The 24,860-nt window shown below is 47.3% G+C and overlaps 1 protein-coding gene across 1 annotated transcript; it reads left to right on the forward strand.

Annotated features, from left to right (window-relative positions):
* The first annotated feature begins 50 nt into the window (after positions 1-50).
* Positions 51-23,364, forward strand: LOC140912528 (ras-related and estrogen-regulated growth inhibitor-like). Its single transcript, XM_073347035.1, has 4 exons — positions 51-235; positions 13,598-13,654; positions 16,980-17,053; positions 19,225-23,364. Exons 1-4 carry the CDS (start codon positions 139-141, stop codon positions 19,708-19,710), a joined length of 714 nt encoding a protein of 237 aa, XP_073203136.1. The 5' UTR covers positions 51-138; the 3' UTR covers positions 19,711-23,364.
* Positions 23,365-24,860: the final 1,496 nt, after the last annotated feature.

The raw sequence follows: 24,860 nt of genomic DNA on the forward strand, positions 1-24,860 counted from the left end.
CCTCCTGGGCGGAGCTCTCTTCTCCCCCGCCGCAGACTGTGCGCGCCCGGGAGCCAGAGCGCAGCCCGCCGGAGCCCGAGCGCGGCGGCCGCGGAGCATGGTGCGGGCAGCGCCCTGAGCCCCTTCCCCGGCGGCAGCATGAGCTTCTCGCGGCCCCTGCGGCGCTCGGTCAGCCTGAGCCAGGCGCGGACGCTGCGGCTGGTGGTGCTGGGACAGGGCGCCGTGGGCAAAACAGGTAGGGACCCTGCCCGCCGTGCGCCCGGGGGGCCTCGGACCCCCCGCCCTGCAGGGCAGCGCCAGCCGCCTGGCCAGGCAACTTCCCCGCTTCCTCCCGGCTTTGCCGGACGGCGGAAGCGGGAAGCCAGGCGGGGGAAAAGGCTCAGGCCGCCCGTGGGCGCCCCGGGCTGACTGTGCCCTGCCTGCGAGGCTGCCTGGACCGAGGTCCCGGCCACGGGCCTTAGATCAGCGCCCGCGGGGGCCCTGGGCAGTCAGGCTCCCCCTGGCGCCCCAGCAGGGATTTCCCCACCCCTGGTGCCGTCAGGTTTGGCAAGTGGGTGCGCTTTGTCACCCCACCCGTCGTGTTTTGCAGAGCACCTTCCCGCCAAAGCCCTCAGCCCAGCCGGTGTGTTATGGGCTTCCCTTGTAGACACGTGCACTGGGGGCGTGAATAGATCACTTGCCCCACGCCTGAAATGTTGCCGATCAGATGCTTTCCACGGCCGCTCGAAACAGGGCAAAAACCGGGCTCTGTAAGGGGGTGGTCGGGCAGGCAGGCAGTCCTGGCTTCTAAAATCAGCCTTTGCAAAGGACAGTGGACTGGAGATTGCTGGACTGGAGGCAGTAAACACAAAAGTTCTCGTTAGTGGGGGTGCTGAACTTCCCCTGACTCCATTCGGAGTTAGCGAAGACTCATTGATTCTGGGAATCATACCCAAAGGATTTTTGGCCCATGTCACCGCCTGCCTGCAGAAATGCTCCTTGTAGATCAGCTTGGCTTAGACTTGTGGGTCACTGTCCTATATCTTCTAGCCATATGAAAGATATCTTTTGGGGGAAAACAATGTAAATGCCAGGTTTAAACTCCCATCAGTTACTCTGAAATTCCTGCCTGTATTTAGTAAATTAAAGCAAGCAAGCCATTAACATCCTTTAGTTATAAGTTTGGGGGTGGGGGAAGTGGGGTTAAAAGTTGAATGACTTTCACTGCACTTTCAAGTGACTTTTTTTTTTAAGCTGAAGTTTGGGTGGATTAGTGGACTGAAAGGCAGTGTGGTCTAGTAGATAGAGCACTGGACTGGGAGTCAGGGACCTGGCTTCTTCTAGTCCTTGTTTTATCACTGAACTGCTGTGACTTTAAACAAGTCACTCGCTTTCACCCACCCCCATCTGTCTGTCTAGATTGTAAACTACGGGGGGGGGGAAGACCATCTTCTACTATGTGTTTGTACAGCATCTAGCACAATGGTCTGAAAGCCTGTAGGGCAGGGGTGGGCAAACTTTTTGGCCCGAGGGCCACATTGGGGAATAGAAATTGTCTAGCGGGCTATGAATGCTCACAAAATTGGGGTTGGGGTACATGCTCTGGGGATGAGGAGTTTCGGATATAGGAGGGTGCTCTGGGCTGGGACCAAGGGGTACAGAGGGCAGGAGGGGGATCGGGGCTGGGGTGTGGGAAGAGGTGCAGGTTCTGGCGGGGGGGGTGCAGGCTCTGGGGTGGGGCTGGGGATGAGAGGTTTGGGGTGAAGGAAGGTGCTCCGGGCTGGGATTGAGGGGTTTGGAGAGCAGGAGGGAGACCAGGTCTGGGCACGGGGTTGGGGCATGGGGAGATGCTCAGGGATGCAGGCTCCAAGTGGCGTTTACCTCAAGCGGCTCCTGGAAGCAGTCACATGTCCCTTCTCTGGCTCCTATGCGGAGGTGCGGCCAGGTGGTTCTGCACACTGCCCCATCCACAGGCACTGCCCATGCAGCTCCCATTGGAGCGCCAGAGGGGGCCATTGGAGCGCATAGGAGCTGGAGTGGAGTAGGAGCCGTGTGGTCCGGCCCCTGGCCGGAGCGCCGGAGTAGGGCTGAGTTGTGTGCTGCGGCTCACGGGCCAGCTTAAAACAGCTCGCGGGCCGTAGTTTGACCATCCCTGCTGTAGGAACTTCTGTAGGGGCTTCACACAGCAGACAGTCAACCTGTGGAACTCCTTGCCTGACGAGGTTGTGAAGGCTAGGACTATAACAGGGTTTAAAAGAGAGCTGGATAAATTCATGGAGGTTAAGTCCATTAATAGCTATTAGCCAGGATGGGTAAGGAATGGTGTCCCTAGCCTCTGTTTGTCAGAGGGTGGTGATGGATGGCAGGAGAGAGATCACTTGATAATTACCTGTTAGATTCATTCCCTCTGGGGTACCTGGAATTGGCCACTGGCAGTAGACAGGATACTGGACTGGATGGACCTTCGGTCTGACCCAGGATGGCCATTCTTATGTTCTTATTGGGAGATACAAGTTTACTCTTGTACAGTCATACTTTTTCTCTGTTACTAGGGGTCAGTGGTGTTGGCAGTTGAAATGCAAATTTCCACAATAAACTCCAGGAAAGTATAGTGGTCATTTTTGCGGGGGGAGAGAGATGGCAAGTTTTAAAGAACACTTCCCCACCATTTATTTGCCCACTCCAGAAATACCCTACAGATATGGTATCCCTGTCTGGTTCACAACACAGACTTTGCTTTGGCTGCAGATGCTCTGTTAGTTGTGCATTTCCACCGAATTTATTTCTTTGTAACTGGTGAATTTCTTCCTTTCAGTAAATGAAAAATCACAATTTTTCATTGTTTAAAAGGAAGTGAAATAAACTCTTGGAGTTAACATTTTAACTTAAGTTTATGATTTTTTTGAATTGGGCATATAAACATGAAAAGATCACTAAGCCCAGGCTCTAGGGGCTATGGAAAGAGAATTAAAAGTGCAATCCAACTAAGGCATGAAACAAAAACCCAACAGCGGTTGAAAAGCAACAGCCTTTCTCCACACAGAAAAGAAGGCGAATCACAACACCTCCATTTCAGCTCCTGTAAAATCCTAACCTCTCCCATCAAATAAATACTCACACCCATACACCTTCCTAGATAGACAGGTTTTCCAGCAGGTTTCAAAAGTCAACACCGTAGGCTATTTTCGACCAGGAAAAGGAGTGAATACCAAATTGGAGGGAACCCCTCCTAGGAAAGTATCCTGCCAGCAGCTCCTAGTATGGGGTACAATTGCAACAAAGACAGCAACTGAATGTGGCTCTGACATGGGTGTGTTAAGTGTCAAAAGCCCTGAACTCACAAGTTTCATGTGGGCAGAGCCTGCTGGGATTCTGCGTAGGTGCAGGGATCCTCCCGCGCCCAGCTGCTTGTAGAATCGGGACCCACGTGTGGTATTCAGGCCAGGACTGAGTAATTGGAAGTGGGAAGAGCAGATGGAGCAGTAAATGAAAAGTCACATGAACTGTGTTTCATGCAGAAGAATGCTGGTAAGAAAACCCCGCAAACCAACAACTAGTCAATTTCATAACCTTGAAGCTGAACATATATGGTTCCCTCATGCACTTTAATAACTCATCAGCCGTAACATACAAGAAAAGAATTGCAGAGAGAACACGATTTGATTAACCAGATGCCGGGGAATTTCAGGCCACCCCTCATTATAATTAAGTGGTGGTTCCCGTTTTCCATTTAAATTTATCCTAGAAAGAATTATTTCCATCTCTAAAATGACTGGGGGGGGGTGGTTATTTTTTGTTTGTTTATTTTAAAAGATCAAAGTGGACTAATGCACTTGAAAGGTTAATGGCTTTTGGCCATGCCTGTATTGAGGATTTGCCCTGATTGCAGCCATCACTGGCCAGCCACCTGCCTAGCAGCAGCAGTGAAAACCAAGATTATGTCTAGACTGCAGCTGGGAGTGAGCCTCTCAGCCTGGGTACACAGGCTTGAGGCTTGCACAGATGTGGTAAAAATAGCTGCGTGGAGGTTGTGGCCCTGGCGGAGGCTTGGGCTAGCTATCCAAGCTTGAACCCACCCTGACCCTGGGTCCAAGCCCAGATGGCTAGCCCAGGCCTCTGCTGGTGTAATGGTCTCAAGTTGCAGTGGGGGAGATTTAGGTTGGATATTAGGAAAAACTTTTTCACTAAGAGGGTGGTGAAACACTGGAATGCGTTACCTAGGGAGGTGGTGGAATCTCCTTCCTTAGAAGTTTTTAAGGTCAGGCTTGACAAAGCCCTGGCTGGGATGATTTAATTGGGGATCGGTCCTGCTTTGAGCAGGGGGTTGGACTAGATGACCTCCTGAGGTCCCTTCCAACCCTGATATTCTATGATTCTATGGTGCTGCAGTGTCCACACTGCCTTTTCTAGCATGTTTGTGCGAGGCTCATTAATACAAGTCTGTCTGCCCAGGCTAGGAGACTTGCTCACCGTTGCAGTATAGACATACCTTTCCAGTGCAGGCAGCCAAAGCTGCGCCTATAAACCACAATTTGAAGTGATGCAGTTTAGCTCAGTTTCAAGTAGGGAGTGAACTGTATCAGTGCAAATTATGGCTTCTAGTGGCTTTGCATGTCTGCATTAAGGCTGTGCATCAGTTCAGCTACACCGGTGGTTGAAATCCCCTCTGAAGTTTAGACTTCACTCCTAATGCTGTTGTCTGTACAATGTGCTAGTGTGATAGCCTGTTAAAATAAGTCAGTCTCCACAATGACACTAACATCTGGCTTACTTTTTAGTTTAAAAATACAGGTCAAAAGAGTGAGTAATTAGCTGGGTAGCTTCCCTAGAAACTGTAGGCATGGAGGTGAGGTGGGGGAAGTGATATCTCCCAATTGCTTGCCTTTGAATAGTTATTTTGCAACATTGCTTGGACAAAGCCAAATCTTAGAGTCTGACAGACTTTCATACTTACTGTAAGGTGAATTCTGGAGCTTGATGCATACTTCGGACTATGCCATTGTCCCACTCTCAGCTTTCACAATCCTAGTGTATTAGCAGAGCTCCACAGTTGTATTTCTGTCCCAGTGTTCACCGACAAGTAAGATCACCTACTGCCCTGTGCGGGGGGGGGTGGGGGGGGTTAAGACATAGAAATGATTGATGACAGTTCACGTAGACTATTTATTATTTTTGTATTACAGAAGCATTTTGCCGGCCCAGCTGAGATCTAGGCCTCATTGTACTAGGCGCTGGACTGAGAGACAGTCCGTTCCCTGAATATTTTATAATCTAAAAATGGGCAAGACAGACAAAAGAAATATGATCCCCATTTTGCAGATAAGGAACTGAGGCACAGACTCAGTAACTTGCCCTACGTCACAGGGGAAAGTATATAGCAGTGGTGGGATTTGAACCCAGGGCTCTTGAGTCCCATGCTTTCCTCTCTTGTTTCAGTTTCAGCATTCCCCTGGATTGTTTTTTAACTCGCACATGGGCGCGTTGTTTTAGTGTATGAAAACCAGAGAGTGAGTAGTTTCCATTATCCAAGCGGAAAACGATGTAAAAGCTAAACAGGCAACGCGAATGAGGAAAAATGAATTTGAGAGGCAAGGTGGGGGAGGTAATATCTTTTATTGCACTCACTTCTGTTGGTGAATGAGATGACTTTTCAAGCTGCACAGAGATCTTCAACGGCCCTATATAGCTCAAAAGCTTGTCTTGTTCACCAACAGAAGCTGGTCCAGTAAAAGATATGACCTCACCCACCTTGTCTCTCTCATATCCTGGGACCAACACGGCTACAACACTGCAAATAAAAAATGAATTCGATTTTTTTTGAAATCCCCTTGGTTTCAATCCTCTGAAGTGTGGCTACGAACAGCCCCGCTCCACGTCTCCCCTCCCCCAGTCTGATTGTAACTTGACAGCAGTGTCCCGTAATGATCCTTTTGGAATCAGACAGTTCAGTTAGAGGTCAGGTTTAGTGAGCTATCAGGGACACTATCTGTGAACCCCTTCCACATGCAGGAGCAATTAAAATCTTGAGAGATGGCGAAAGATACGTTTACAGGAGGAAAGTAACCCACTCCTTGAAAATAATTTCCTGCCAATCCTTTGATGTGGTTGACTGGAAATCCTCAACAGGTGTCCGTGCTAGCAGCAAAACACTGTGACCAGGACAAAACCATGTTCAAAGCCATTGCAGGAAGGGTGGCTGGGACCAGCTGCATCTGGATTTGAATATCATCAAAGTTGAGCAGCTTTGTTTCAGGCTTATCTGTAGTTTAGAGGTTTGGATATTGAACTAGGTAAGTCACCTGTAAAAGCTTATAAATCCCGAATATCCCAATCCTTTAATGTGTGTTTGCTTCCCCCTCTCCCCTGGCCGCATATCTTCTGCTGTCTAATTTTGACACTAGCCAGTGTAATCACAGTCATATTTCACATGAAGGTTCTGTTTATAAAGGATTAATAAGTGATTAAGAGATGTCAGAAGCCTGTTGCAGCAGACATGAGTCGCATGTGATATAGAGATCTATATGCACATTGGTAGGTGGCATTATAGATGGTTGTAAAGCATCATTCCAAGCAACCTATTGGTCTCTCTAGCAATCAGTTAACGATTTATTAAAACATCTGTTAATTTATTAACCATTTATAAATGGAATCTTCATATAAAGTGTAACCATGTCCGCTTTTTAAATCCCTCTCTCTGAAAGGTATAAAAACATCTGAAGTGATGAACAAAAAAGGTCTTCACATTGTCACGCCTCTCTGCCCTCATCCACTTCCTTGTATTGGCAACTTCTGTTGTTTTCTTGTACCCAAGCCAATTTTTAATCAATTTAATTGGTTCTCCATCTTAATAAAGTACCGTGTGATGCAGCTTTGGGAGATTGCCTAGAGCGTACTACAGTGTCAGGTGCTTCCTAGGAATCAGGTTTGATTTGTTCCGCTGTCTCCCCCTTTCTCTGACAACTCAATAGTGTCCTTAAAGATGAAAATAAATACCCGCAGCAGGATCCAACTCTTAACGAGCCCTGTTGCGCTGTTTTATTAAGCTACAGTGTATTTCTGCATATTGTCTCTTGTCAATAATTACAACACAGGGAAAATGAAACTAGAGACCTGTAAGACTCGTTGGATTTTTCCCTTTATTATTTAATAAATAATAGAGAGTCAATTTGGCAGATAACTTTTCTGGGGACTCCATCAACTTGTGTTATTAAAAATGTGTATCAAAACACTTACTGAATAGTAAAGATAAACCAGGGGCTAACAGGCTGGTTTACAGTTCACACTGGTGTAAGGTGACATTGCATTGTATCCACCATCTGGTTTGGAGTCGCTACTGATTTTGTGATGTGATAGACTCTCAGTATGGAAACAGGCATTGCATGGATAGGCGGTGAGATCTGAGTTGTAGACATGGCAGATTGTATCTGTCTTCTAAATAAAATAATTGAAGATATGCAGCAAATAGGGTTGCCACCTGTCCAGGCTTTCCCAGAATCGTTCCTCTTTTGAGGTAGTTGTCCCGGGAAATCTCTAAGTAGTGTTGTCACCTGTCCCAGGTTTTCCAGGATTGTCCCTCATTTGAGGTAACTGTCCCAGATGAAATGGTTCAGGTGTCCCGTTTTTTGGGTGGAAGGTGGAAACCCAAGTAGCAAAAGACAGATGATGCAAATTCCGCCAAGAAAATGGGTCTTCTCAATACATCGAAGACCGAAGTTATGAAAATTAACTTGCCTACCAATTATTTTGACTGCTTGGAAACCTGTTAAGAAATTGACTTATCTGGGTATCCTCATACACAATACTGGTGATTGTGTTTGATATGAAGTTCAGAGCAGGTACTATATTTCAAAACCTCCCTGTAGTGTGGAAGTCCAGTGTGATTTGCAAAAATACTTAACTAAGATCTTTAGAAGCAACTTCCGAAGTGTCCCTGATATATTATGGGAAAATAATAGGTCCATCCAATGCAAACTGAACTGCTTTTAATGCAGGTGTCGGCATAGAATATTCAAAGTAAAACGGGACATAGAATAAAGGCTTGTCTAAATGTGCGCTCAATTCATGGTAACCTGGGGTGCAAATCTATGTTGCGCTAACCGGCTGCACACTGTGTCCATGTGGACCGTGCTGCTGCACACTAAAAGGTCCCTAGTGCAGTGGTCTCAAAAAAGGTTGCAAACCACGGCTCTAGTGTACTTTATTGTTTCAAAGCAGGAGTCCGTTTCCCATCCCTGGGCAAAGTGAAACCCTTTTTCCTCCTAAGAGCTCCAGCACAGCTCCTTCCTTATCAGCTGGAATGTTGCTGGTGTTCTGAGCGTGTATCCAATTTTAGGGCTCGCTCCTGTTCCATTGAAACCAATGGGAGTGTTGCCATTGAACAGTGTGGGAGCAGGAGCAGATCCTTATTTCTCTCTGAGTCCAGACAAGGTAGAATCGGGGCCTTTTAAAAATCCTTTTTGTGTTTGCTCAGTCACTTCCCAGCCACATTGGTCTTTCTGGTTCAGTGACCCATAATTCCTGATTCCTGTGGCTCTTTCACCGTGGGAAATCTAACAGTATTCCCTAATGGCTGGAGCACACACAGTTTCTGCTCCATCCGTGCTTTAACCAGGGCCTTCTTTCACCAACAAGACCCCAGCCACCTCCTCTGCATGGCTGCCTATGTCCACCACACCACCTACGTTCTTGACCTTAGTGCCCTGGTAATTATCCTTTCCCAGATGGAGAGAGTCTCTAGTATCCCACTTAACTTTCTATACCTTCTGCATCTGGCTGGCTGTGTTTCTGTGCTGGGTGTCTGTATTTGTACGGCGAGTAGTAAGTCAATACTTCTTGAACCACCCCTTTGTGCTTCCTCCGTCATTACCCCTAAAGCATATAATCACGATCATTTCTTCCACACGGGTATGTGCTTTGCTAAGTTCTTGTGTGTAATATGGCATGTAGATTCCTCCTCTCCTGCCCCCTCAATGGTTTCCAGCTCCTGGCAGAAGGGAAGCCCTCCACCCTGCATCACATAGTCTCTCCACCCTGATGTTCAGGTTTCTATTCTATCTGCTCCTGTGTTCCCTGCTAAACAATGAACCAGTAAACATCACCTTTCTGTTCTTAGTCTCCCCTGTGGAGTATTCAACTATTTTCTTTAACCTTACCCACCACCAGCAGCGTTCCCCCATCAGCGTGAACCCTGACCTCATCTTGTTGCATCCTTAGTAAGGCATTTCTGGGACTCCACTAATTACCAACTGGCTGTGTCTCTGAAATCCCTCCTTCCAAGCACTTTGAACTTGTCCTCAACCTCTCCATTACCATGGATAAGCTGTCAAGAGTAGGATCTCTGTATTCCAGAACAGGACTCCAGAGCAGCTGAAATAGAGCCAGCCCAGAGCCCAGCCCCAGGGCATGCTAGGACAGGGCCATATGGGACTTTGTTGGCTTTGTGTAGACCTTCAGCCAAGCTGGAGATGTTCAGTAAAGCTGCTAGTTCTTTACCTTGATACTCAGCCTTGGTGTATTAACTTTTAACGTTTCTGGTAACCTGGCACACAGCCATTAGTTTAACTATAATCTGTGATTAGCTCACACCTTGTCTTTCCTCATCAGAGCTTCCCCCCCTGCGATGTGATGTCCTGCACCCGGAAAACTCTTGCATTTGAATTCATGACAACACACCCCTTCCCTCCACCTGCACACCAGTCCCTAGGAACCTCCTCTCCTGTCCTCTGAGATTTCTGGGGAGCCGTTTGTGAATGTGGGCTGGTTCCTCTTTACTCGTCACTGCATTTATCAGGCACCCTGGAACTAGTAAAATAGAGATTCAGTGTAAAAGCTGTCTAGCTAGATCTCCCTTAGAGTCAATGGGAGCAATGCTAGGCCAATGCTGAGTGCTTCTGAAAATCCTACCCTAAATGGGCATTTTTTCTACTGTATCCTTAATGACCCACTAGTCTAGCTACCCCCTATACCCCCTTTTTACTCTAGGCATAGATGCTCGCCTTCCCGTCACATGGAAGAGTGTCTTCCTTCTGATGGCGGCTTCCACTCAGCCAAGTTCCTAGTAGACAGGAATCCACCATTGCAATAGAAACAGTGAGACGACAGACATCTCTTGAGTCTCCATGTCCAGTCAACCTTTGGACTCTATAGTAAGCTGTGCTCTCACCCCTACAGCTTATTCTTCCATGTCAGGGAAGAGGAACATTGGTGGGGTGGGGTGGGGTGGAGAAGCTTGCTCAGCTGCAGCCCCTGCCCCTGTTCTATGGTGAAAGGCCGAGTTTGAATCTCCATGACATCAGCACTGCAATCGCTTGCTTTTTAGAAAGAGCCTTTCCTCCTTCCTGCATGCTCCTGGACTGTAGCCAGCTGAGTCTCCATGCTCCGTGTAAGCAGGTGAGCAAGGGCCTGGTTCTCCCCACCGCTGGAGAGGGCATTTCTCTGGGAATTGCCAGAGGACATCTGCCTCACCCGGAGACTAGCCTTGTCACCTAGTAACCCATTGCAGCCAGCTCTGAAGAGGCATTTATTTAGTTCCTAGCCCGCTGTACTTTACCTTTACCAGGCCTGTCATTTCACTTTGGTGGCCTCCCTCGAGGATTGTTCCTTTCCCGAGGCTGCTTTGGGGTTAGTTTGGCTTGCTTATAGTGAATGTGGAAGATACAACACAAGCCAGTACTTTTCCATGGGAGGGGAAGAGAGAAAGGGGCATATGCAATGCTTAATTTGTGCCAGGGCTTGGCAGTTCACAGCCAGGCACCTCTGGGCTTGCTGCATCAGTTATGAATATAAAAAAATTGCTTGAGCCCCGGTACCTCTTTCATTACCAATTAAGCACTAGACAGATGCAGTGTTGGGATGGAACTACTGGCCCAGCGCTCCAGCATTAGGCTTTGTCCTGGTTTAACTGAGTATTAAATTGGACACAAAGGATTTGGGCCTCCTGTCCCCCTGTTGCAGGGAGGTTGGACGCTTGGATAGAATGGTTTAATTGTGTACATTCCTCTTCTGTGACTGTTCCCACCCAACGCTCTTGACTGAACGATTTGATCTCTGTTGCTGCTTCCGGGCCTGCCTGATTGTGAAATACGAAAGGGGAAAAAAAGACATTTTCACTGCCACCATCCAGTTATTTGTGAAGGGCTAAAGCAAACTCCCCCTGGGGGCCCTGGCCCAGGTATGCCTACGTAGCATTTTGGGGCAAGCAGGAGCAAGCCTCCCAGCCTGGGTCCACAGATTGGGGCTAGTGCGCTAAAGGAAACTGCAGATAGTGCTTTGAAGTTGCAGCTCGCTCTGGAGCTTGGTCTCTGAAGCCTAGATAGGGAAGGGTCGAGCGAAAACAACATCCCTTCCCTGTGCTGGGGACAGACACTCCCAGGCATAAATGCAGTATACGTGTGGCATGTAAGGGGTAAGTGACAGCAAACAGGAGAGTGAGGAGAGAGGTTCTGGGCTATATTTCAAGCTGTTCCTTGTATAGGTTTTTCTGTCTTGCTCTTCCCCACCCTCCACTATGTTCTCAGACGTAAATATTCTTTAATAGTGGTTTTGTTGTATGTCTCATTTTAAAAGGATACTGCTGAGTATAGGTAGAACCTAGCTTTGAACTATCTTCCCCCCCCCTCTGTTTGCCAAGTGCCTCTAATTTCTTATATAACATACAAATGTTGTGGTGCTGTCTCGTTTTATAACTATTGGGGTGCTGAGCCTTTGACTGATTGAATGCAAATATACAAGATGGTACAACTTGCGTTTGATATGTTTAACTTGAGAATAAAACGTTCAATAAACAGTATTGGAAATTCATCAGACCGAGCAGATATCCCGCCCTTTCTAGAGCAGTCATGTCACCTAGGCTGATGTGATACATCAAGATCCCTCTGTCCTGCCAAAGCGTACGCACATGCTGAACTTCCTGCGCAGTAAATAGCCCCACTGAAGTAAGGTGACCAGATGTCCCGGTTTTATAGGGACAGTCCTGTTTTTGGGGATTTTTTCTTATATAGGTGCCTATTACCCTCCACCCCCGTCCTGTTTTTTCACAGTTGCTATCTGGTCACCCTACACCAAAGTCACTTGGGCTACTCACTGTGCGTAAAGTTAAGCCCATGCAGGCTCGGGGCCACAAAGCACTGTTTGCCAGTATCACACATACAGAAAAGCATGTTGAATTATGATGACCTGTATTTTAGAGTGCTCACCAGAATAGTCTCTGACTGCTTCTACACTATATGCTTTTGTCCAGATGCAAAGTGTAAGATTCAGGGCAGGAGTTTGTGTGAAATTCTGTGTTATGCAAGAGATCAACTAGATTGCTCATAATGGTCTGTTCTGGTCTTGAAAATCTGTGGGTGAAATCAATGCGACTCCTGAGGGTTAGCTGTGAAATGTTGTTTTAAAATGTGATGTGCGCTATTGGACGGGGGGTAGAAATAGGAAGCAGGTGAAATTGCTGACGGAGCAAAAGCTCTATGTCTCCATGATCTCTCTGCTCTTAGGGAACTTGTCAAATGCCACTGTACTGCTATATATTGACTCAGGTTCGTTTTCTGTTGATATTGCATTTGGGTGCGAGGGAAATATTTGTGCACAAATGCAAGGGATAAGAGAAGCACTATGAAGCACCCCTAAAACACATTCCTGACTGAAATCAATAGGATTGCCCAGGGTGTAAATCGGGTCAGAATTTAGTTCATCTGTGTCACTGTGTGGTTAGATACTTTCACTAGATTTTAAGGCCAGAAAAGACCGTTGTGGTCATCCAATCTGACTTTCTGAATTGTACGAGCTGCGGAATTCTACCCAGGGACTCCTGCGTTCCGTCCAGCACTTTGCGATTGAACTCGAGCATATCCTTTAGAAAGACATCTGAGGATCTGTGTTTGTAAAGCAGCTGCTGTATAAAAACAACTTTGGGCAATGCCAAGGCAGTTCTCGTCCACCAATAGGGAGAACAGAGTGTTGGCTACATTGTGAACTTCTCTGTTGGAAGCAGCTAAGCTAACTCTTAGCTCTAGTCAGTTCCTCTGGTAACCAGGGTGCAGAGAGGCACAATCAGGCTTTCTCTGTTCTTTTGTTCACACACGGCAAGTCCTGACTTTGGATTTGGGCAGAGAACTGCTTGCTGGTCAATGTAAAGTTACCCTCAGATCCTTTCCAGTCTATCTACTGTAAGTCTTGCAGTTTTCAGCCTTCAAACTCCCAGGGTACTGGAAGTAGATCTTGGCCAATCTGCCATTTTAATATGCTCTCCTCTGCCCCGTAGCTTTTCAGGTGGCAGCGTTGCCCGGTGTGGGAGAGAGACTTTGTTTTCTGTTTGTTTGTTACCCAGCGTTTATTGATGCTCGTGGTTACACTTTGGAGTAGCTTCTTCAGAGATCCTGACTGGCTCCCAACCTAGTATACCTGGTTGGGATCAAAAACTCCCTCCCCCTGCCTGTGCGGAGCCCAGCAGGGCACACCGCCATCAGCCTGCACTCAGGGTTGGAGGACGTCCTCACTACAGAGAGGAGCAAACTCATCAGAGCCCTCCTGTCTCAGTTAATCAGTGTTTTACTGAGTTTGCTTTGGTGATCACAACTGACTTTCAGGGGCGGGGGGGTTGTTTTGTTTTTCTCCAATGCAGCTCTAACTGTGAGATTCATCACCAAGAGATTCATTGGGGATTATGACCCTACTCTAGGTAAGCAAGTATTTATTATTATTATTATTTTATTAACAACATTATTATTTGTGTTACAGTGGGGCTGAGGGACTCCATCGTGCTAGGTGCTGTACAAAGAGTAGTAACTGCTCTATTAAATGTAGGCTTAGTAATCTGGAAGCAGTTTGGCCTCGGGGTTGTTTTTTGGGGAGAGAGACTTTCAGCGTACAGAGCCAAAAGGGCCAAGTGATTTCCAATGCCCTCGTATTTTGGTGTGTCCAATCTGAGCAGCCCTCCTTCTGAAGATCCTGCCCATTGAATGGTGTGTCAGGTTGGGCACCCAAAAACCACTAGTCACTGTAAATGGAGGTCATTATGTTGAGTCCATGTTATTCACTGGACTGTGTTTTCATGTGCAAGCGCAGGGTTTTTTGGTGGGTGGCAGGTGTGCTGGAAATTCCTCAGCCTTGCGGCATTTCATTGAAGAAATGGGTGATCCCTAGTGGAAAACTCAGATAAAACAACCCTGCTAATTCCCTGTCCGTCCTGTACTTTCTTAAGTTTGATTCCCACATTCATTCGGACTGGAGATGTTTAGTACAAAAGTAAATATGTTTTCCTTTGGGAGTTCCTCTCTGCCTTCTGCTTATTCCCTCACTTGGAGTTGCTCTCTGTAATGTTACCAAATATTTAAACAGTGCTGTAAATATACCTGGTGCTGCAGAGAATGTGGCTGGTTCCCTATCCCAAAGAGCTTACAGTCCAAATGAGACAGGAGAAACGGGGCAGGAGAGGGTCAGTGTGCTAGAAAGTCTGAGACTTAGAGAAAGGAATAGGGGACAAAGGGAAATGAGGACGACTGGGAAGAACAGAGGGACCTAGGGGGATTGAGAGCAGAGGTGTAAATGGGGGTGAGATTTAACAAAGCTTAAAGGTGAGGATGAAGTCGAGTTTTGTGCAGAACCAGTGGAGGGATTCAAGGACGGGAGCAGGTGGGCTGGGAGGGAAGATGGCTTTAGCAGTTGTGTGAACAGACTTGGGCAGCCAGAGGAAAAGGTTACAGGCCCTGGGGCAGGGTCAAAGACCAACAGCTGCGATGTCACAAACCAGAAAATGACACCAACAAATGGGAAATAATGCTCAGCCTTGATAGCACTTTACAGACATTAATTAATGTCCACAACACCCTGTCACAAGGTACATAGGCAAGTCTTATCCCAATGATCAATGGCAGAAGCAGGAATAGCATTCAAAGCCAAGATTTTCAAAACTTGGTGCCTAAAGGTAGACCCCTAGATCTGTAGTCTCCTAAATAAGAGCCTGATTTTCAAAAGTCCCAAGTATCCAGCAGTACCCATGACACTTGTGTTCCTGAGTCTACCCTGTGATCCATCCACTGGACCATGCTGTCTCTTGGAATCAGAAGCAAGAAGATATAGACTCTGGAGGGGCAAAGATCCTGTTTTCATACACATTCCTATTAAAGAATGGGGAAGAGAAATCCTGGAGATCTTTCTCCCTCTCCCTCTCCTTCTCTGCAGAGTTGTTGCTAAGCAGAATGTTGTGGGATTTATTTCCTGGAGATATTAGTGAGGCTTTAAGCATTTCACTCCATATATTATGTTGAAAAAACAGTACAGATACAAGCATCAGTGCAACTTTTATCTCTTGTTTAGAAAAGCAAGATCTCCTCCTGTCCTATTTGTGTGTAATATGAGCCAGAATGTAGGCAAGCTAAAGGGTGTGGATTAGCAGCGTCAGTGGGGCTGACAAGCAGTATTAAAATACATTATTTTTAAGAATAGCTTGAAAGGACTCTTACAGCTTTTAAGTCCCTCTTTGTTGGTTATGAAATCACCCTCACTCTCTACCAATCCCTTGTGTTCCTAGCATTCTGCAACCACTGATCGCTGCTGTCTCTCCCACCCTTGCACTGCCAATGGCACAAAGGCTGCTGATGTGGCTTGGATTTTTTGTTTTTTTCTTTACTTCCTTGTCTGTGTCCCTGGCTCAATGGCCTTCATATGAGGCCAGGGCCACATATGGGGCTAGTTTGGGGCAGATGGGATTCACCTCCAGAGGACTTAAAATCACCACAGCAATCTCACGTGGATGGTTCAACTTTCCATTTGCTGAAAATGGAAAAAAATTCAGTGCAGATAGTTCTCCCACTGCCATCCCAAGCTGCACCAGTCCTTGCAGAAAAATTACCCAGAATGCAGCACACCAGGGAGCAGTGCTGGGAACCCTGGGACCCATACCCAGAAGGTGGCATATCACATCCAATACAAAACAGTGCCACTGTGGATGTAAGGCAAAACCTTCCAACAGTGCTGTGCTTACAGTGTAGACAAACGCAATAGGAGTTAGATTAGTTGGATTATAGACACAAATTGATATGATTCCCTGATGTAGTCAGGGCTTTGGGGGGCGAGGGCATTGACAGGTGGGCATAAAGGAATGAGATTTGAATGAGATGCTTCTGTGCTCCCGTGGCTGTTACTGAAGATACCTGTGTTTGCTGAATAAGAGCTTTTCTCCCTTAAGCGCCAGGGCTGCTTGATCCTGTAGTGACATCACTGTCCTGTCTGTGTGGCATTATAATTGTTTGTCATGGAATTAGCTGTGACAACAGAAATCTAGCCTTTTGACTTCCCCGGAGCATGGGGTGAAGGGTTGGGGGCAAAGGTGGGTTGCATGGGAGAAAACAGTCTTTAAAACACAGATTTCTTTGACAAATAGGAAAAGGAGCTAGGAAAGTGTTGCCAGAACACATGCCACACACAGATTTATGTATAAAAAGCTTGTACAGGATATGCAAGTCCCTTCCTCTGATCCAACATGCTCTGTTATCATCTTCTAGATCTCAGACAACAGAGGGATGCCCTTGGGTGAAGATGAACTAATAAGACTTGTCAGAACCTACTTATGCCAAACTCAGGGGAGGTTTGGGCATTGGATATGAGAACAATGTGTGGAAGGAAAGATGGCAGCTTTTTGCACTGTTCACTGTGAACTTCTGTGTGTCATGCTTTCTGTAGATGAGAAGACTGCGCTCTGACAGTGTCTCCTTTAAGAGAGGTTCTGACCCTGTTCCCTTTTGAAGTCACTGGCAAAGTCCCCATTAGCTTTGGGGGCACCAAGAATGGCTCAGAGTCTGCCTGTTCAGTTTGGTGCATCAAGCAGTTACTGTGTCATGGGAAGGGTGGTGACTCTTTTCAGTGATCAGGGAGTTTCTGAGTCCTCCTTTTGTGTTATCTGTGCCTTCTCCTTTAGCATGCTCTTCACCTGGCTGTGCGGAGTGGAATCCACCCGTGCTCTGCGCAGAGATCAGGGAGTTCTCACGCATCTTTGTTTCCTACAGAAATGATTTACAGACACACAGCTGTCATCGATGGGGAGATGGTGCACTTTGAGATTCTCGACACAGCAGGACAGGTACGGTCACGGTCACTGCTTCATGGGCAACCGATGTCAGAAAATACTAACCAGAAAATGGTCCCAAGGGTGGAGCATTGTCTTTTCAGTCTGTGGTGGTGGTGGTATTGGCCCCAGGCGTGCGTTAGGACAGGTGGATTGCAGCTGGGAAAGTGCTGTCGCTGCCCTGAGAGGTAGTCAGTGGACATCCCTGTGTTCCGAGGCTTGACCAGTTAGTGTTGGCACTTGCTGGATGGTCACTTGAGTGGTCCCAGCAAAGGCCATCTGACAGGAGCAGGGTGGCAGGGAGGGGCACTTTGGCTGGAACAGCGTAGGAAGCCAGCAGCAGTGGAAGAAGGGTGATGAAAGCAGCACTTATGCTAGACAAAGATCCAGGACTCGCCCCCATGTGTGAAATATAGCATGGTGAAGCTGTGACTCCATCTTGGGGCATGGGAGAGGGATGCTCTGGGGGACTCCAGCTTTGCTTTTGTGCTTTCTGATCTCACCAGGACTCCTTGATGGGATTTCAGCCACATAATTCATAGTTGCCCATTGATTCTCTCTCTCTCTCACTCTCACTCTCTTTTCCTTTGCTGCGTACAACACAGCCCCATTTTATCAGCAGTGTTTGGGAATATGCAAGACCCACAGATGAAGAGAAGAGTGATCCCCTGTGCTGAGGGCTACCTAAGACCAATCTGTCTACATTTATCCAGATATACTTGCACAGGTTAAATTCAAGCCAAGGGAGCCACTTTAACCCAACCTCCTGACCCCGCTGGGCATTGCTGCTGTTTTTAACAGCATGCTGTAAATGTACATTGCGCTTTACAGGACATACGAGAAGCCCCCTATCTGTGCCAGGCAACAGCTCAGCTGCAGCAGAGGTGGAGTTGAAAGGACAGAGGGGGGGCCCTCTGGCTGGCCAGTGGTGGAAGGCTGCTCTGAATACAGAGCAAAGGAAGGGGGGAAGCCGGAGAGTGGGCAAAGGAGACCGAGGAGGCAGCAACACTAAGTGATTTTGAGGAGTGCAGAGAGGAAGAGGAAATAGCAGTGGAGTTGTGGGCGGGAGTGAGATTATGCAGGGCCCTGAAGGGGAGGACAAGGACCTTGAACTCGATGTGGTAAAGGGCAGGAAGCCAGTGCAGGGGCTGGGGAGGAGGAAGGCGACGTGGTCAGAGCAGTGGGTGAGGAAGGTGGCTTGGGGCCTGACCCAAAGTCCCCAGACATGAAAGGGAGTCTTTCCGGTGACGTCAGTGGGCTTGGCTCAAGCCCTGTAGCAGCAATGTTGTGGCTAGACGAGGGAGGATGAAAACACAAGCCACACATAGAGCTTGAGGGACCGTGTGGCTGCGGAGCTGGAGTAAATGCAGGCACCGAGAACACACAAAGACTCTGATTTGCCAACAGCAGTGGAGGATTGTTTGCGATAGGCATGTTGCATTGTGATCATGTTTAGTTATTTCCTGTTAAGATGCCCAGCGGCTTTCTGGCGTGGCTGCCTGTCAATTAATGATTACTGCACAATGGCCTGCTGCCAATCAGATGTCACAAGCTAAGCTGGGTCACGGCTGGGTCAGTGCTTAGATGGTCAGCCTCCAGTGATGGCTCTGCAAGAGGTGGTGTCCGTGGCCCCTGGGCCTTGAATTACAGGGCACTGTGCTGCAGAGGATCTCTGCCTGAGGAGAGGAATGTCTGTGGTCCTACTGCCTGTGGTTGTTAAAGATCTCCTTCCTACACTTCCTACATAATCGGAGATGCTGCCCTGAGTACCTGGCCCAACTTCCAATTCGGATAATCTGCATCCCTACGTTACACCTGCAGTTCCAACTGGATTTGGCACCCAATTACTGCCCCGAATTGTTGTGTGGTGTTGCTGTGTTGGTCAGCAGCTGCTGTGTTCCACTCCAGAGGCAGGCACCTTTCAGTGGTGTGTGAAACTACCCTCTATCTCTCTCTGTTTCCCTTGATATTGATGGGCCAGATCCTCAGCAGATATAAACTGGTATAGCTCCATAGGTTTCAAAGGAGTGAGGCCGATCTGCTCCAGAGGGTTGATCCTGCACCGTTGAGAGTTTTACCACTGACCCCAATGGGAGCAAAAGCAGGTGGTGGTCCAGTGTTGGTAAAACATTTTGAGCTCATTGCCTTGCGTGGTGATGCTGTGATTTCTGTTCTCCCCACCCTAGGAGGAAGACTCCTTGCAGATCGAGGAAAAGATCAAGTGGGGCGACGGCTTTGCCGTGGTGTACTCTGTGACTGACCGGTGCAGCTTCGACGAGGTCATGAGGCTGTGCTTCCTCATCAACCACATCCACTCCAGCCCCAAGAGGAGCGGCGGGAGTGACCAGCCGCCCGTGGTGATTGTTGGCAACAAGAAGGACCTGCAGTTTGACCGGATGGTGTCTTGTGAGGACGGTGAGAACCTCTCCAAAGCCCTGAAGCATCCTTTTTATGAGATCTCCACCAGGGACAGCTACGAAGAGACCGTGGTAGTGTTCAACACCCTGTATAACGAGCTGATGAGACAGGGGCACTTCTCCCCGGGCTCCTTCAAGAGGAGGGCCGTATCTAAGCTGATGGAAAAGATTCCAAAGATACATGCCAACTCCACCCTGAACGCAGGCGGCCGGAGCCTCAGCTTCAACTCCTTCAGGGACTACATACCGGAGTGAGCCCCTGCATGGGCAGGGTGTGGGAGAGAACAGTGCCCCAGAGCAGCCTGGATTGGCAATGGACAGGCTGCAGGCTGCTTACCTTCCTGGTCTAGAGAGTGCTGTATGTCACAAGGGTGGGTCCTTTCAGGCATCTGTATTCCAGGAAGGTCACAGTGCAGATCTGTGCTGGCTTCCAACAGAGAATTAGCAAGAGGTGCGTGGCTCAGTGGGTTTGGTGCATCAGCCATTCACCTGTAAAGCCCAGGGGTTTACTTCCTTGCTTAGGATCAGCAGTGAAAACTCATTTGGGAGGGTCTCTCTCCTCCTCCTCATCCCCATTCTGTGCACATCACAAACTGCCACCGAATTTAATACAGTTGGCAGGCTCCACTCAGGAGAGGCTTGGGGCCGCTGCAGGCTCGGACTGAGGTGCAGACCTTTTGTGGGTGCCAAGGCCATGGTTACCTGGGTCTGCTGTAGGGCAACATCGAGAGGCATTGGTGGAATTGGCAGGAAGCTTGCACAGCACATGCTGTCATTCCGCCTGGCTACTGATCACTCTGTTCCGTGAACACAACATCCACAATTTAGGCCAAATAGCGTACATTGGATTTGTCAAAGCAGGTCAGACCAAAGGTCCGGCCAGCCGTGTCTGCTGTCTTTACCGGTGGCCAACACTGGATGCTTTGCTTACATACAGTTGTTGGTGTATGGATGCCACTAACCAGGAAAGTAGCCAGATCCTGCTTCAGCAAACTTATTCAAAGTGTTTCCAGCATTCCCTGCCCTCAGCCCATTTCCCACACTCACTTAGGACCTAATTCTGCACCCATCAAAACCAATGGCAAAGTTCTCATTGACTGCAGTGGTGCAGAATGAAGCCCTTAGTGCCTTGGAGGTCACACCATTGTGACCCACTAGCTTAGTTTGACTCTCCAAGACTTGCACACAAACACTCAGCACTGAATGTTTCACTCCACCTGCACTCTGCTCCCTTCAGAGTGCCATGTAGATCCCAGTGACTACTTTGATGGGCATGGGGAGCCTAGTGACACAGAGATCATGTGGCCATATAGAGAAAAGAGCCTTATTTCTGACCATCATAAATGTCTTAGATGTATGTCTTTAGCTCGGATGATGGAGAAACTATCAAAGGACCTTGTTTTCCCTCTTACAGCTCTCCAGGCTTTTTATTCATTTTTTTACCCTGAGGAAAATAAATCAAGTGAGAAAAGAAGAACAAAGTCTGTGTGAAAAGTGCCAGCCCCCAAATGGATTAAAAAATTAAAGGGGTGCCATCAGTTTGAAATTGAGTTGATTTCAAAATAAAATTAAAAGCAGTTTGGTGCCCTACCCTGCCTACCTGCCAATCTGGTTTTTCAATCCTATTTCTCTGTTAGTGTTTACAATTTTTGTCTCTCTCATGGCTGTCTGAAAGCTTCACAGAAACCGGGAAAACTGATTAGCAGCTATACAGGAAACCAGTGAAACGGACTATGCACAAAGTGAAATAAACTGAGAAGACCGACACTTTCCTGGAATCTCTTTCACATGGAGTGTTCTTAGGTGTCACTTGTCACAATAATAAGGGACAACTTTGAGACAGAAATGGGATTTTCAAGTTGGCAATATTGCTGTGAGAGTTGCATGATGGGAATCCAGCCGTCGCTCTCCATAGGGCTGGGAGCAAGGCATTCTGATAGTAAGGTGTGTGTGCTACAAAGACACAGACAAAAGGAGACTTAATGGCTATGGGGATTGGAGCCCTACACTTCTAGGACATTGGTGTGACCTTCTCCCACCTGACCCCCAGCTGTGATGGGTAGTAACCAAAAGGTTCCATTTGAGTATGAGAGGAAGGATGGTCTAGTGGTTAGGGTGCTTGCCTAGGAGACCTAGGGTCAATGCCCTGCTCTGCTACAGACTGCGTGACTTTAAGCAAAAAGCTTAATCTCTCTGTGCCTCAGTGTCCCAACTGTGAAATGGAAATAATAGCACATTCCCTACCTCACATGGGCAATGTGAGGATGTTAAAGATGGTAAGATGCTCATATGCCCCAATAACGGGGGCGATATAAGTAGATAGGTTTGATTTAAAAAAAAAAAAAAGATTTGCTGGCTGTTCAGTAGCCTGTTTGAGCTGTTGCAGTCCCAACGTTACCCACTCATTACTAGTGACACCTCGACTATAGAAAGCGAATGTTCTCTCTGCTTCGTTTTTCTGCATTTAAATGATAGCTCTCTCCCTTCCTGTCTGTCAGGCACTGACCGTGCAGCTTGCACTACAGGGAAATGTTTCATGTAAAAGAGAAAACCGTTTACAGTGGCATGGTTTTGAAAATATGCCTATTAATCCCAGGTTTTGTGAAACCTTTTTTGGCTTAAGCTACTTGAGAGCGTGCCCTTTAAATAGCCCAGTAAGTCACATCTTAGGCCAGGAAAGGCAACGATTTCAGATTTTATGTCCCACTTCAGCCTAAAAGAACCAGGCACATTTAATGTGGTGGGGTGGGTTGTGTTTTTTGTTGTGGTGGTGGTTGCTGCAGTCTTTGCTGAATCTGTGCATCTTGTGTTCTTTGTCTCACTTTGGGTCCTCCAGCTCCTAGGGGAGGGGCATACAGGCTTTTTGCACATTCTTAATGAATCTAGCATTTGATTTTAATTTCCATATCACTTCTGATGAACAGAATATTTTTATGGGATCTGCAGCTGATGTCTCCAGATCTAGGCCCGTTGAGGGACTCTGTCAATCCAAGAGGATTTTTCATTTTAAACACCATCTGTTCCCTGCTGAATTTTCTTAGAAGCCAGAATGTGTGTACTCTCCTCTACTGCCAGTCACTGTAGAATGCATTTGAATTACTGCACATCACAAATCAAGGAGACTGCATTTCCCGTGAGACCCATACTGAAACCTGTGCTAACAATCGCCTGGTAACCCCACACATCGATCTTAGGAGCCAGTAAAATATTAATCTCTGTGGGGATTACTCCATCTTAATGGCATTGCTTTATAGCGTGGTTGAATAGTGAACAGAAGACTTAGACGTCCATTGGAAGAGATTTCAGTGTATATGAGAAAGACCAAACATCTGGGCTGGTGATTCTAAATGTGGATTAAATGGAGCAGAGAGAGGAATCTGTTGATGCACAGAAGAACTGATTCTTTGTCTAGTTATTAATTGTCCCATCTTTGTAAAAGGTACCAGTTCAGACATGCTCACCGGGGAGCGAAATCTGCTATTGCAGTCTGTGTGGAGAGTTCTCTATGGTCACTGCCATGATGTATAGAATTTTTGTATTCTACTGACAAAACTGTTGTCTTCATGAACAAATGCCTCACGGGGGAGCAGATAACCATCGACACATGCTCGGCTTGCAGCTACCAATATCTCTTCTAGTGTCTTCACACATGGGGGCTTTCCAAAACATATTCCTGGCTTTCTAAACCATAGACATTAGAGACCAAAACTTCCTCTTGAGTCCCCTTCTATCCCCCCTGCGAGTATAGGACTGTTCCTTCCAGAATATAGCTTTGCTACTTGTGATGGATTTGCTAAAGGTCTGAGATGTAAATAACATGACTTGCGTTTCTCTCAAAGAAATAACCCTAGTCGACTGTTGAACTGTACACTAGCTGCATTCCGTTATAATAAAACTCAACTTGAACAACCTTGTCTGGTTTGCTGGATAAAGCTTTGGCCATTGCCAGCCTGGGTTCTATCCTCTATAAGGGAAGAGCTTTACTTTGTCTCAGCAGTATGCATGCAATATTCTTTGCCGTCCCTATCCAGGGAGAGCGTGGCAGTGGTTGCTCTCTAAATGTATGTAATAATATAACACACAGCTCATTTATTATAGAGCCCAAGTTGATGTCTCTTTGTTCTCGCTCCTCTAACCCAGAAATGGGCAGGTGTGAAATTCACCAGTGCCAGCCCCACACACAGGAAATCAATTCTTTTGGGATAACATCTACTGGTTTCAATGTGTGATGCTGTTTCAGTGCTTCAGCAGAAGGTGAAAATTGCCCCAGCGTCCCTAGAGCAGACCATTCTGGAGCGCAGACAAAAGAAGCCTTAATTTCTGCTGCTTTTACTTGTATAGGGTTTTCAGCAGACCAGATGACCCAGTTTGATAATTCACCCAGGGCTCTGTTCTTCTCTCATGCTATGTTTATAATTCTTGCTGCCTTCAGTGTGAGTTTTTTCTGCAATAAGGAGAGGGAGGAAAGACCTTTGGGCCTCTGTCTTTCTAAACCTTTGTGAGCTGGATGCACGTAGCAAAATGGTGAGAAATGGGTACATTCGCCTAGACACAGCACCCTGCAGAATTAGACACATCTATCTAATCAAGGGGTTCTCAAACTGGGGGTCACGACCCCTCAGAGGGTCACAAGATTATTACATGGGGGGTTGCGAGCTGTCCGCCTCCACCCCCAAACCCCACTTTGCCACCAGCATTTATAATGGTGTTAAATACAAAAAAAGTGTTTTTAATTTATAAGGGGAGGTCGTACTTATAGGTTTGCTGTGTGAAAGGGGTCACCAGTACAAAAGTTTGAGAAACACCGCTCTAATCCCGGGGCAATACCAAGTTAGATTAAGAACCTGATCTAGTACAGCAAATTCTCGGTTCCACCTGACAGGGGAGCAACAACAATCCCCCCACACTTCTACCTGTGCAATTATTGCAAGGCAAATACGTACAGTAACTCCTCACTTAACGTTGTAGGTATGTTCCTAAAAGATGTGACTTTAAACGCTGTTAAGCAAATCCAATTTCCCCCTAAGAATTAATGTAAAGGGGGGGGTTAGGTTCCAGGGAAATGTTTTTCACCAGACAAAAGACTACGTTGTATATACACACACACACAGTATATGTTTTAAACAAACAATTTAATCCTGGTACGCAGCAATGATAATTGTGAGGCTTGGTTGAGGTGGAGGAGTCAGAGGTGGGGTATTTCCCAGGGAATGCCTTACTGCTAAATGATGAACTAGCAATTGGCTGAGCCCTCAAAGGTTAACACATTGTTAATGTAGCCTCACGCTCTACAAGGCAGCACAAATGGAGGGAGGGGAGACAGCATGGCAGACAGAGACAGAAACACACACCCTGTGTGTGGGAGAGAGAGATGCGTGTTTCCCCTTAAGTATGCTGACCCCACT

This window comes from Lepidochelys kempii, chromosome 6 (genome assembly GCF_965140265.1).
Source record: "Lepidochelys kempii isolate rLepKem1 chromosome 6, rLepKem1.hap2, whole genome shotgun sequence".
NCBI classification, from domain to species: Eukaryota; Metazoa; Chordata; order Testudines; family Cheloniidae; genus Lepidochelys; species Lepidochelys kempii.

Bases quoted from the DNA above. Each gene is read 5' to 3' on its own strand.
- LOC140912528 (XM_073347035.1), top strand. From the start codon at position 139: ATGAGCTTCTCGCGGCCCCTGCGGCGCTCGGTCAGCCTGAGCCAGGCG. The intron at 236-13,597 runs GTAGGGACCCTG...TCTCCAATGCAG, and splicing joins GGGCGCCGTGGGCAAAACAG to CTCTAACTGTGAGATTCATC. The intron at 17,054-19,224 runs GTACGGTCACGG...TCCCCACCCTAG, and splicing joins TTCTCGACACAGCAGGACAG to GAGGAAGACTCCTTGCAGAT.